Source organism: Ochotona princeps, chromosome 8 (genome assembly GCF_030435755.1).
Source record: "Ochotona princeps isolate mOchPri1 chromosome 8, mOchPri1.hap1, whole genome shotgun sequence".
Lineage (NCBI taxonomy): Eukaryota > Metazoa > Chordata > Mammalia > Lagomorpha > Ochotonidae > Ochotona > Ochotona princeps.
Window position 1 is genome coordinate 44448048 of NC_080839.1, and position 14395 is coordinate 44462442.

A 14395-nucleotide genomic window follows, 5' to 3' on the forward strand; every position below is an offset into this window, starting at 1 on the left:
TGCTTTTTTGGCTGTATCCCATGTGGTTTGATGTTTTTATTTCAGTTTGGTTCCTTCCAAATAATCTCTTTTCTCTAGTCGAATTCATCACGTGCTCATGAATTATACGATGGCATCATTTTTCCCAAGAGACTTCTGTGTTTCCTTTTTGTCACCCATGTGTTGGTTACTCAGTGGCGCATTATTTTTTCAAGGTGCTATAATTTGTTGTTGATGTTGATGTAGCTGTTCTAACTCATACCGGTTGTTGACCTTGTTTCATGGCTTCTCACTTATGGTAATGTAGTGATGGAGTACTGAGATCTATCATATACAGACATGAGGGTATAATGGAACATGCATCCCTGCTTCCAGACGAAAGATGGATTCCCAATGAAGCTGTTGGACACGTGTAGACAATGGGATGCTGGACTGTCTGACGTTGTCTGTACCAACAGTGTCAGGGTACACTTAAATAAGAGACTGACAGAATTATGATTCCTTATGAAGGACTACACTATTGTAACAAAATGGGAAAATCTGACGGGGGGTGGGAGTTTGGGGGAGGAATCCCAGACTATACAGAAATGTACCACATAATTCAAAATTTTTTTTAAAAAAACGGATGCTGGGTTGTAGGCTACAGCCTTACCTGCTGTATCACAATGGTGGCACCTGTTCTACCTTTCAAATAAAAATAAACAGGCATTTTTCAAAAAGTACAGTATAGAAACCAGTGTTGTGGTATAGCATGTAAAACCACCGCCTGATACATCAGCATCCCATATGGGTACTGGTTTGTGTCCAGGCTGCTTCAGTTTTATTTTGCTCTCTACATCCAACAGAGGAGAGGTCACATGCTTGGGCCCCGACACCTACCTGGCAGACCTGGAAGAAGCTCCCGGCTCCTGGCTTTGGTCTGAACCAGTCTCAGCCTCTGTGGCTATTTGGGGAATGAGTCAGGGGATGGAAGATAGCTCTGTCCCTCCCTCTCTTGCTGGAACTGACTTAAAATTAAATAAATTCCAAAAGAAAAAAAAAAGTAGCAAGAAGCTTTCTTCTCTAAATTCCGTCTGTCTAGTTCTCATGACCTATACCACCAAACAGGAAACACTATCCAGGGTTCTTGCTTAGTCCTTTCAGAGAAACACATATACATTCCTAATAATTTCTCTCTTCCTTCATACACAAACTAACCCCTTACCTAACAATACACAGTAGAAATCTTTCCATAATTAGTACTGCACTATTCTTTTATCCAATAGCAACCAGAAATTTCAAGCCAATGCAAACTAGTGTTCATAAATGCTCATAGAACCAAAAGGCAAAAATGAGAAATTTTCAAAACATTAAAAAGTTCCCACCAGAGTGTTTTAGTACCTACTTTTAAATTAATATGGAACTTGGGCCCAGTGGCATGGCCTAGCGGCTAAAGTCCTCCCCTTGAACATGCCAGGATCCCATATGGGCGCCGGTTCTAATCCCGGCAGCTCCACTTCCCGTCCAGCTCCCTGCTTGTGGCCTGGGAAAGCAGTTGAGGGCAGCCCAATGCCTTGGGACCCTGCACCCGTGTGGGAGACCCGGAAGAGGTTCCAGGTTCCCGGCATCTAATCGGCGCAGCACCGGCCGTTGCGGCTCACTTGGGGAGTGAATCATCGGATGGAAAATCTTCCTCTCTGTCTCTCCTCCTCTCTGTATATCTGACTTTGTAATATAAGTAAATAAATCTTTTTAAAAAATTAATATAGAACTATAAAAGGAGATGAATTATATCCACAAATAAGATCATTAACAACCATCTTTGGAGAATAATTTAAACATTTCTATTTTCTATAATCTGAAAATCAGCACCTTGCATATATCAGATGCTGAGAAACAAATGTTGAATAAATAACCAAATAACAATCCCCTAGGATGGGTGCCAACTCTCAGTGACATGAGCAAAGGGCAGACGAAAGGAAGATGAAAGGGCAGATGAATGAACTCAGCTTCCATTCTTGACTCTTCCAGCACTACACAGGCGCTTCTGATTGAGCTCACCCATTTGTTGAAAAAGGAGACAAAGCCATATCCCTTAGATTTTCCTGTAGTCATGTCTTTTACCACTCGGGCGTCTCTGAAAACAGAAACAATCACAAGCTTATTTAGGTTTGTAAATTGTCTTCAGGATATAAAACAGAATTTCAAACAACTCATTTCATGTTCCTTCACCTTCATTAAAGTGAGCCTTTAATGAAAATTCACCCTTTTTATTCTATCAAACTTATCATTTATCAGCAAATGAGGCTTAATTTTATAAACATGCAAATCATTAACTTCCTAAATATATGTATGTTGCACAGAAAGCGGCTCCCACTTCAAATGTTTTTTAAAGTTTTAAAGATTAAGCATGGTAAAAGCAGTTATTCAAGTGAATTATCCCATATAAGGGTCACAGTCACACTAAATGAATGGCTTTCTTTAACCATGCGATTTACAATTTGAGATTTGATATCATGAGTACTCCACCTAAGTACTCAAAACAAAATAGATAACTGAAAACTAAAAAGATTTTAAAAGGCATATATTTCCTAAACTGATTACTTCATTTTCTCAGATCAGTTTTATATTCCCTTTTTGGACTAGGGTAAATTTTGAGAACTTGACATTTTCAGAACTGTTAAATCACTTGGAGATAAATTCTAGTACACACTAGAGTTTTAAACTATACAAGAAAAGATTTTACACGGAATTTCTTAATAGCATTCATTTATATTAAGATTGATTGTAAACTACAAGATATAAAAGCAAAATTTTAAAAAGTCAGAAAGTAAAAAAGCACGCCAACATTTATCCACTGTGAACCGTAGCTTGTAGTTAGCCAGGGCAATTCTGTCCATTCTTCAGAGACACTCTGCAAAATAACCAGAGCCCTATTATTTGAGATTGAGTAAAAATGCAGCCATGACAGCTAAAACTCCATACCTCAAAAAACTGGACTGAAATCTTGCTTCATAGGCAATCTGTTTTTAAGTTATCCAAGTATGTTACAATGCTTGTTCCCTCAGGACACATGAATAAGAACAGCCACTTTTACAACAAAAGTCAAAAAGCCATGCAATGTAAATTTCATATTAATTGGATTACATACAAACACATTTTAGATCAATTTAGGAGTGATTTATTAAGTGTTCAGGTCAAAATGACAAAGAGGTGGCGGGAAAAAGGAAAACTAATTATAAATCACTTTCAGTGTGTAAAGACACTCCAGTTATCTGTATGGTACACATGCATTTAATTTGGTGATGGATTCAGTCTACCAACAGTTACTACAGTACTCTAAACGCAAGCAATAGAAAAGATTTATAGGTGTACATGAGGGAAAGCTTATTTGTACACTAAATATCTTAATATAACGTCATTTATTTTACACCTTCCATAAATCAAGCACTCTTCTAGGCATTTTCTAAGAAAGTATCTCAAGAATCTTCCATCCTCCCGATTAACACAACACCTTTAAGAACGTCAACAGAAATATGCTACTAACTGCCAAATGGTTCTCTTAAATACTGGAAAGCTAATACTCTGCAGAGCCTAAAGCTCAAACATTACAAATGGAGTCTTTTAAAACTTACTGGAAAATGTGTAAAATGAAAAATTGTAAATGAACTTCAAATACATTTTGCAGTTTAAAAAAAAGTGTCTTTAAGCTCTATTTTTCTATCAGCTTTTTAAAGCCTTCTTGTACAGTAACTGAAAATACCTAAGGGCTTTACAAAGGAAACAAGTGTGTGTAACAATGCAGGACAATCAGAAAATCTACAGACTACAAACATGACATCAAGAGATATTGCAGAGACTACTAATCCACAACTAAAAAGTCATGGAACTCCTAAAATGTGACAGTTAGATTTACTTAAAACTCAGAAATACTGAAATGATTTTGTCTAATCCCAAACTAAAGTCCTGTATTTCCAAAAAGATACTTCAAAAAAAAAAACAAAACAAAACAAAAAAAAGAGATACTTCCAAGTATTTACTAAAACAGCCACTTAATCTGCACACACTGTGACCACTCTGAAAACAGGATGAAATTTATGATTCTTCACACCAAAATTAAAACATCCAAAAATCTGAACAGAGATTTATAGAACCTTTGAGAGGCTGAAATTTAATGCCCTCCTTGACAGGTATTTTCTTTTTTCTTTCTTTTTTGTTTTTTTTTTGTTGTTGTTGTTGTTATTGTTTTAATTTTGAATTGTCAGGGTATTTTCTTAAAAGAAAGTTCACCACTGTTAAGATTTTAGGACAGTAAAAACACTCCAACATTTAAAACTTTACTATCCTAATCAGTTATCAAATATACAAAAAATGTCATACACCCGATCTACTTGTAAACAGTAATTTTGTGAATGCCTTCTAAGTTGGCCATTCTTTATCACAACACATTGTCATTCTCTTACCAATGGACTACAGCTTCCAAGATCCCTCCCCAGTGCTAAGCACATTCACTTTCCAGCATCCTCACCTCATCCCTCCTGCGTGTTCCAACCAAACCACAGCTAGCCATTTTCATTGTACTACTCTACTAGCTGCAACAATAACAAAGCAACCAGAAACCCTAAAAAAACTATTTTCTAAATTCAACGCTTACTGCTAGGAATTTTAAGCAGCTTCTTGTTCTTACTTCAATGTGGTGTGCTTCCAAAATATTAAAGTTCATCTATGATGAGTGCTATCTTGGTGAGATAGTTAAAATGGGCCTAAAATGTATGATTAATAACAAATGCAAGCAAGACAGTGCTTCACAAAAAATACTAGAAGACACTAGTATTTTGTCAACAGTTAAAAACGGGAAATGGGTTGGATATCTAGAAAATAACATGAACTGATTTCTAAACAGGTTGAATTGTTATGTTCTTTTTGTTAAACTACATTGACACAAAATGCATAGTGCAAGTGCCCACATGATCTAAATTCCTTAGTCATAGCCCTAGTTTACCAGATTATCACTAAATTAGCAAGACATTTATGCAAGAAACGGGAATTACTAAATGCAAAATTTGTCTCTTAAAAGCTAATACTACTTTTAAAAGTATCACAAATGCCTAAGTGGACCAAAGATCTATTAACCAATAAAAAAATAATTTTTGGACCTGAATTTCTCAAGTGATCTCTAAACATAATACATCCAAGTGTTAAAATCAGTGTCCAAAATTAACAATAAAATTATTTTCAAATTACATATGATTATTTTTAACTAAAAACATTTTATTTTTTGTTACTTACGATATTCTTCCAAATGGGGCAAAAGCAGCTTTTATATCTTCAGTTGTAATTTCTGGGCTGAGATCACCAACAAAGACATGGAAATGATCTTATAAGGAGAAGGAAGGGGAAGTGAAAAGAAAAATAAAACTTTAGAATTTAAGTATTAAAACAACTTATGGTTTATAATGAAGTATAAATAAAACACTAGCCTATATCTATATAAATTGTCAATGAATTTTAACACAATGAATCAAGTAGCAAATAGAAAAGAATCTCCTAAAACTATTTCCATATCTAGCTGGAACTGACACTTGTATTGCTATTGATAAGTCAATCATTACACTGGTCTAAGAACTAAGAATAAATAAACTTCAGTTCCACAAAAAAACAAATGTAATAATTACCATTCTAATAGTAGCTTACTTTTTTTCAGTTTACCACTATAGTAACACTTCATAATTTAAAATAAAATAGTGGTGTTGTGGGTTATACAGACTATATTTGCCTCAGTTAAGACAATTTACTGAAGCTAGCTACATGATACACACTTAGTAACCACAGTTTGTGAAGAACAATCAAAGAAATACCTTGCATTGCAACAGTTTGATGTTAAAGTATCTGACAGTTTTCTCAAAAGCCAACAGTTTTGGTTGCCCAGACATTACACCATTCAGTTATGTGAATCCATGTGCAAGTGAACTAAGACTGAAGGCAACAGAATGAAAACAGTAATCCCTTCACTTTATGTCAAAACCGTCGAAAAGCAATGGAGAGAAATAACCGTCCCATATTTCAAGTTTTAAAAAGAGACAATTCTTGTAAAAACGGAAAAATGGTTGGATCAACACTTAAAATAGACACATATATATCAGTTTTTGACAAAGTGTATTTGAAGTTACCCCTTTCTGGCAGGCCTTAAACAACACATTTGCTGCTCTTAGGGAAAATAGTTTTAGGAGTAATTCAAGCCCTTGGAAGATCCGGATATGAAGCCCAGATGGAGATCTCAAGGAGGCAGGGTATCTTGCCCTTTAGATGGTCAAAGTATTTCTAAGGCATCAATTGGTACCAAAGGCACAGAACTTGAACTAGTACCAAAGCAGTGGACAAGTCACACTTGCTCAAAACTGGGCAGAAAGGGGAAATACTGCCAGAGACAAACAGAAACATCACCACATCCCTCTCCCTCCCCGCAACATCAACACAAACATGTCAGGTGGTTAGTGAATGCCCTTTCAAGATATTTCATTTTATGTTTAAGAAGATACAATTACCTTGTGAACGCTGTGTGCTGACAACGGTACTACCTGATGACAAAGATTAGATTTGTTCTTAAATTTATTAACACAAACATATTCAATCATATCTTAGGATAACGATCAAAACATTACTGCAAATATGTATGCTGTTTATATGCTTTACAGTAAAACTAATGAGTATAATAAAAACAAATGTCCAGAGAGTATAAAATATACTTACTGCTTGTATCTTTCTTTTGACTGCTGGGGGTCGTTGCCCAATTCACTTTGACTTCCTAAAAAAATGTTTCTACATTTACACTTTATGCAAATAATGCTCAATATCAGATTTGCATCAATGTACACAGAGGAAAGTCTATGTTTGAGACGAACCATTGAAGGGACTACCAATGTAGTAAATGGTTCAAAGCTCAGCTATGCTACACTTCAGCAAATGTTGACAAATCCTTATTTCTATATGTTTCTTTTTTTTTTTAATAAAGCAAACATTTATTAAACTATAATAAAAACATTCCATCAAATTACAAAACCTGAGCAAGAAAAACAAACGGCACATGCTTAACTGTAGTTGACATTCAAATAAAATTTGCATTCCCAAAATATTATACAGTAATTAGAAAATACCAGCCAAAGTAATATTAGGATACTTTTACGTGCAATCTCAACAAATTTGAACAGAAGCAAATTTTAACAAAGGTAAATTTTACAGTGAAACATAGCAGTAGATTAAGGATCTTAACATGTTTATTTTACTGCTATTTGACACTATGATACAAAAATAAGAGGATTTACTTGACATTTTTAATAAATATCTCATGGGCTGTTGAGTGCCTTACTGGTGAAAAGATTTAACTGGCTAATCTCATCAATCCATTTTGTACATTTAGTAAGCATCATCTCTGCCCTACATAACTCTTAATGCAATTCACAGCACACAAATGGTTATCATATTAAATACATAATCAACTCGGACTTCTCAACAAGGAAATTAGTAAACCATCAAATGGACTGCTTACCATACACTTTCCTCATAACTAAATAACACACAAAAAAATCAAAATAATATTTGTCATCACTCTAAACTATTGCCAGCAACTGACGGAAACTGCCAATTTGCCATATTCATGTTCACAACATGCTAAATATAGTCTGCTGTTACTTATTTCTATATGTTTCTGTTAACACTCAATTACACTTTCTCACCTAAATATCAGGAAAAATTTTCCCTTTTATTCTTCCCCATTAGCATCCAGCGTTATAGACACTCCATCCAAGTTTGGGTAACAGTGTCTACCATCTACTAGGCTCCCTGGACAAATGGCTGCACTGTGCCTCTGCACGCCTTTTCTCACCTTCTCAAAATGAAATCTGATTAATGGGCGGATTTAATGCTTCCAAGAGGAGAGGAGACCATGTATAGTTTACAATTCCCAGTGCTGGTCACCTTCTTTACTCGCGACAGCTTACCTTACCCATTATCTTCCGCCCATTCATAGCAGCTAGCGCTGCAGCTGCGTGGCGATGCTCATGAAACTCCACGAAACAATAGGGATCGTTCCCAGCTGTCTGTTGGAGAAGAACCACAGAACCTCCGTGAAGCTATATTCTTCCACTATCTTAAAATCATTTAGATTTGTAAAGCTAAGTTCTATGCATCTCTGCTACCAGGTTATGGAGGACGAAGGGAATATTCCACAAGTACCCTTTTAGATAATATAAACAAACCCTGGAAAACAAACATTTTCTGGAAAGCTATCTTTTTTACCGGGGTACATGATGCTCCTGTAATTTAAACTAGGACTTTCGAAAAGTCTCCTACATGGTGATAGAGCTGTAAAGGATGGTTACGCCGTTTCTCTCCCTCTCCATCACCTTATAAATACAGCCGTTTCTTTCAACTACACAAGTTCAGTTTGACTAATCATGTCTACAGCTTTTCTTTGATTTCTACCCTTTCTCTTTTATATGTTACTTTTTTATATTGACAAATGCACATATTTCTTTAATGCTTCTGACACTCAGAGTAAAAGAAAACCATGGTTCTCAATGTGGACCTTTTAAAAACAGTTAAGTTTTAACTTCATATATATATATATATATATATATATATATATTTTCAATATTATATAAAATGGCAGAGAAATAAAGAAAATCTTCCACTTAAAGGTTCACTTTACACATTTCTTCAACAGGGTCCAGCGCGATAGCCTAGTGGCTAAATCCTCACCTTACATCCACTGGGATCCCATATGGGCACTGGTACATACCCCAGCCACTCCATTTCCATTTTAGCTCCCTGCATGTGGTCTGGGAAAGCAGTGGAGGATGGCCCAAAGCCTTGGGATCCAGTACCCATGTAGGAGATCTGGAAGAGGCTTCTGGTTTCAGATTGGCTCAGCACCGGCTGTTGTAGCCACTTGGGGAGTGAATCAGCAGACGGAAGATCTTCCTCTCTGTCACACTTTCTCTCTGTATATTTGTCTTTCTAATCCAAATAAATAAATAAACAAATCTTTTTTAAAAATTCCTTTTTTTAAATATTTATTTATTTTTATTGGAAAGGCGGATATACAGAGAGGAGGAGTGACAGAGAGGAAGATCTTCCATCTGATGATTCACTCCCCAAGAGACCGCAACGGCTGGTGCTGTGCTGACCTGAAGCCAGGAGCCAGGAGCTCTTCCGGGCCTTCCACACAGGTGCAGGGTCCCAAGACTTTGGGCTGTCCTCGACTGCTTTCCCAAGCCACAAGCAGGGAGCTGGATGGGAAGTGGAGCTGCCGGGATTAGACCCGGTGACCATATGGGATTCCGGTACGTGCAAGGTGAGTACTTTAACCAGTACACTACTGTGTCAGGCCCTAAAAAATTCCTTCAACAGTCAACATGGGGGCAAGCCAAAGCTAAGAGCCTCCTTTTGGTCTCACACATGGGTGGCAGACCAAAAGTATCTGAGCGATCACCCACTGCCTCCCAGGGTACGCATCAGCAGGAGCTGGAGCAGAGAAGTCAAGACAAGTTTCAAACCCAGGCATGCCAACATGGGATGTGAATATGCTAAGGGGCAGTCTAATCCCTGTGCCAAATGTACACACCACAATATGGGCTTTCTGGGCTTAACTTTTGTTTCTCAGAATCCCTTCTCTCCTATTCTGCTGCTATTCCAGGTAGATAGGGTTAATAAGTAAAGCTTTCAAGTTTTATCACAAATTAAGAATCAGGAACAAAATTCAGCATTTTATACCCATCAGTGTAAAATGCCAAATGACTTTACAGTCCATTAACATTTTTTCTCCATAACTTTCTTGTCAAAAACAGAAATTCAAAACAAGAAAGCTACCAAAAGAAGTATGTCATATTTTTACAAGAAAATGATTGTTCTTAAAACGTTCCTAGCAATGAATTTTAAAGCAAAACAGGCAACAACAAAATTCAATGATGGCAATACACACACACACACACACACACACACACACACACACACACACACATACACACACCCCTAGACAATAGGGGCTAGGGCAGTGGCTCAACAGGCCAATCTTGTGCTTGCCGATACTGACATCCCATGTGGTGCTAGTTTGTATCCCAGCTGTTCAGCTCCTTTTTTATGGTCTGGAGAAGCAGCAGAGGGTGGTACAAAGCTCTAGGACCCTGCACTCATGTGGGAGATCTAAAAAAAGCAACTGGCTCCTGGCTCTAGATCAGCTTAGCTCCAGCCATTATGGCCAAATAGGGAGTGAAGCAGCAAATGGAAGATATCTCCATCCAATGATCTCCCCAAGTAGTCATAACAACTGGAGCTTGTGCCAATGCTAAACCATGAGCCAGGAGCCTCTTCTGGGTCTCCCACACGCAGGCAGGGTGCCAAGGCTTTCGACTGTCCTCAACTACTTTCCCAGGCCACCAGCAGGGAGCTGGATGGGAAGTGGGGCTGCCAGGATTAAAACCAACACCCATATGGGATCCTGGCGGATGCAACGTGAGGACTTTAGTCTTTTGGCTACCGCGCTGGACCCCAAATAATTTTTTAAAAAATATTTATTTATTTTTATTGGAAAAGCACATTTATAAAAAGAAGGAAAGACAGAAAGAAAAACCTTCCATCTGTGGCTCATTCCCCAAACGGCCACAATGGCTGAAGCAGAGCCAACCCAAAGCCAGGAGCCAGGAACTTCTAGATATCCCACACAATTGCAGGGTCCAAGGATTTGGGTCATCCTCTACTGCTTTCTCAGGCTACAAGCAGGGAGCTGGATGGGAGGTGGAGCAGTAGGGACATGAACTGGCACCCATATGGGATCCTGGTGCACACAAGGTGAGGATTTAGCCACCGAGCCATCGTACCAGGCTCCCCAATCACTTTTTTTTTTCAATTTTCAGGATCATAATGGACAATGCAAGAAAGCTGTCCTCTTTATTTATACAGAAGCAGTCACCCCAATCACTTTTAAAAGTACCAACTACAAAAAGCTAGAACACACAAAAAAGGCACAGAAAGCAGCAGACATCCATATATACATACAATTTTCTTTCCTTGAAAAAGGAAAACCAAAAGCTTACATAGGGAGCTTGTGTTCTGGCACACAGGGTTAAGCCACTCCTCATGTCCCTGACATTCCACACTGAAGCGCTGATTCAAGTCCTGCCTTCTCCACTTCTAATCCAGCTTCTAAGGAAGGTAACGGAAGAGGGCCCAAGCACTTGGGTCCTAGCCACTTCTGTGGGAGATGAGGATGCAGTTCACGTCCCAAATGGCTGCCATGGCTGGGACTGGTCCAGAGTGGGGATCTCAATCTAGCTTTCCCACATGGATGGCAGAGACCCAAGTACCTGCAGCACCACCAGTGCCTTCCAGGGTATACATCAGCAAACAGATGCAACAGAGAACTGAGCGGGGACCACAGGCACGCTGATGTGGGAGGTGCATGTTCCAATCAGCATCTTAACTGCCACACCACATACCTACCACAAAAGAAATAACTCTGATGCTTTTGAAAAGAGTATATATTCTTCTCATCTGTTCTAGAAACTAATTTTATTTTCTTCTTCCGTTAGTAAAACAGATGAAATTCAGCCACCAAAGTATTCATTCCCAGCTTACTAAAGACCCTATGAATTTAGACTATTCAAAGTAAGAATTGCTGGAGATGATGAATTTAATTAAATTTTATAAGAAGAACATTGACTAAGTAATACCCTTACATCCATAATCATTTTGCAGTTTTTGCAAGGTCCGATCTGGCTAAAGAGCTGGAGAATTAGAGCTTCTGTCACATCTCTGGAAAGGTTACCAACATATCTGAAACAAAAAGAAAAATAATTGACAAATTTTAGATTTGCTTCTTTTGCAAGTTGTTCACTAAAAATGGATTCCGAGAGGAGGCAGATCTTACACTATACTATTTTTGGAATTGCCTATAAACTTGCCAATATAATGCCTCATGATCTTTCAGAGATTAAATAGTTATTTGCAAATGTAATAGACACTGATGGTAAAGGGGAAGCCAGTTTGTTAGTGTGTGGAAGTTTGAGTCAAGGGTTTGTAAACTAAATTTCCAGGATTATCTTAGAAAAATATGCTTTTAAAACTCTCCAGTGATTCATGGTAAGATACATAGAACAGCTGATAAAAATCCATCTTATGAAGCATCATGATTATTCCTAAGTGTACACTATTACACAAAATATTAATTTTTTTTTCATGATTCCCGTGATACTGGTTTACATAGACTCTGTTTATGTAATGAACCAAACTTTGAGAAGCTACAGCTAAGTCATTTATTATGGGGTGTAATAACTTACAAAAGAATGGCAAACCTTTCATCGGACATCAAAGGGTAAAAGTGACAGATTCCAGATAAAGAATTGGCAACTAACAAAATTAACATAAACTATATCAGACTACATGATTGGGATGATCTTAATGTAAAGGGTTTACAAGTAAGCGTTCACAGTGGGATTCTGAAATGAGATCACATTTAGTACATTAGAGGTTTTTTTTTAAAAGATTTTATTATTTATTTTATTACAAAGTCAGATATACAGAGAGGAGGAGAGACAGACAGGAAGATCTTCCGTCCGATGATTCACTCCCCAAGTGAGCAGCAATGGGCCGGTGCACGCCGATCCGATGCCAGGAACCAGGAACCACTTCCAGGTCTCCCACGTGGGTGCAGGGTCCCAATGCATTGGGCCGTCCTCGACTGCTTTCCCAAGCCACAAGCAGGGAGCTGGATGGGAAGTGGAGCTGCTGGGATTAGAACCAGTGCCCATATGGGATCCCGGGGCTTTCAAGATGAGGACTTTAGCCACTAGGCCACGCCGCTGGGCCCCAGTACATTAGAGTTTTATATGACTTCTGAAACCAGGCATACAGTCTCCCAAAAACTGTTTCAATCTTGTGCAGGGTATCCTCCAGAGGATTCAGAAGTTATAAAATGTCTCCCTAACAAATGTGGGATCCCATTCCTTCTGCTTATCATGTGACAAATGCATATTGAATGCTTACTCTGAGTAGCAAAAGGAGAAGTGCCGGGGTGGGCATCCTGGCAGGGCAGTTAAGCTGCCCTTTGGGATACTGGTAAGTCTTCCTACTCTGTACTTCTCTGATCCAGCTTCCTGCTGACGTGCCTGCAAGTACGTGGCTCTCAGCCCAAGTACTTGAATCCCTGACACTCACAGGGGAGACCCAGACAGAATTTTGGCTTGGAATAGCCCTAGCTGTTGTTGTTACCATGCTTTTCAAATAAATCATCCCCACCCTACGCTTCCAAAACAAAGTATTGGATCTTAAGGAACAAATAACATTGAAGAACAGGTAGAATAATGGTACTCACAAAGACCCAGAAAGGTCCTTATGGCCTCCTGGGACTTACACTTAGCAGAACTTACAGATACAGTTGGTTCCAATCTTACAAGGTCCAATTTAGGACTTTTTTGACTTTACACTGGTGGGAAAACAATATACGTCCAGTAGGATTGATAGGTGGAATTTTTTTGTAAGACTTATCGATTTATTGAAAAGGCAGATAAACAGAGAGAAGCAGAGAAACAGAGGAAGATCTTCCATCCAATGAGTCACTTCCCAAGTGGTCACAATGGCCAGAGCTGAGCCAATCCAAAGCCAGGAGCCAGGAACCAGGAGCCAGGGGCCAGGAGCCTCCTCCAGGCCTTCCATGCGGGTACGGGGTCCCAAGGCTTTGAGCCGTCCTCCACTGCTTTCCCAGGCCACAAGCAGGGAGCTGGATGGGAAGTGGGGCCGCCAGAATCAGAACCGGTACCCATATGGGATCCTGGTGCATGCAAGGCAAGGACTTTAGCCACTAGGCTACCGTGCCAGGCCTGATAGGTGAACTTTTTAAAAAGAAATTAACTTTCTTATTTATTTGAGAGGCAGAGTTACAGGGTGTGAAGGATACATTCTTGCATTCATTGGTTCTCTCCCCAAATAGCTGCAAAGGCTGGGGCTGAGTCAGGCTGAAGCCATAAGCTTCATTTTGGTCTCCCACATGGGTGCAGGGACTAAGCACCTGAGTCATCTCCCATTAATTTCCCAACTGCTTTAGCAGGGAGCTGGATCAGAAGTGGAGCTGCTGGGGCTCCAACTTGCACTCATAAGGAATCCTGGCATTGCAGGCTGGCAGCATTGTTATACTACAATGCTAGTCCAATACTTGGAATTTAATGCTTTTCTGGAGTTACCAACATTCAGTACCATCTTCCCTGGTTGTACTGTGGAGGGGCAGCACAGCCAGTGCCTGTCAGCCAGATGATCATGAGGCGACAGCTGGCATCTGCAGTACAATATACCAAATATTTTGTACCCAGGTCTGTATTCAACCTTGGCCATGAAAAAGCATGAGGATGCTGAGAAATTCTGTGTACTTCCTGCACAATGGCAAATCCTC

At 38.9% G+C, this 14395-nt stretch overlaps 1 protein-coding gene across 11 annotated transcripts in view; it reads right to left on the reverse strand.

The window, feature by feature from the left end:
* Positions 1–14395, reverse strand: part of TIA1 (TIA1 cytotoxic granule associated RNA binding protein) — a 38554-nt gene that overhangs the window by 12014 nt on the left and 12145 nt on the right. For 5 of the 11 annotated variants that reach the window (XR_009245978.1, XM_058667928.1, XM_058667927.1 and 2 more), the window contains exons 2-7: positions 11691–11787; positions 7956–8054; positions 6709–6763; positions 6504–6536; positions 5248–5335; positions 2020–2095 (exon numbers count right to left, since the gene is read on the reverse strand). Coding sequence is in view for 9 of the 11 variants with exons in the window: in XM_058667928.1 (XP_058523911.1) it covers positions 2020–2095; positions 5248–5335; positions 6504–6536; positions 6709–6763; positions 7956–8054; positions 11691–11787 (448 nt within the window). In the remaining 2 variants the exon portion in view is untranslated. Of the gene's footprint in view, positions 1–2019; positions 2873–5247; positions 5336–6503; positions 6537–6708; positions 6764–7955; positions 8055–11690; positions 11788–14395 lie in introns of those variants that run through there. The other 6 variants (XM_058667931.1, XM_058667933.1, XM_058667932.1 and 3 more) reach the window with 4 other exon arrangements.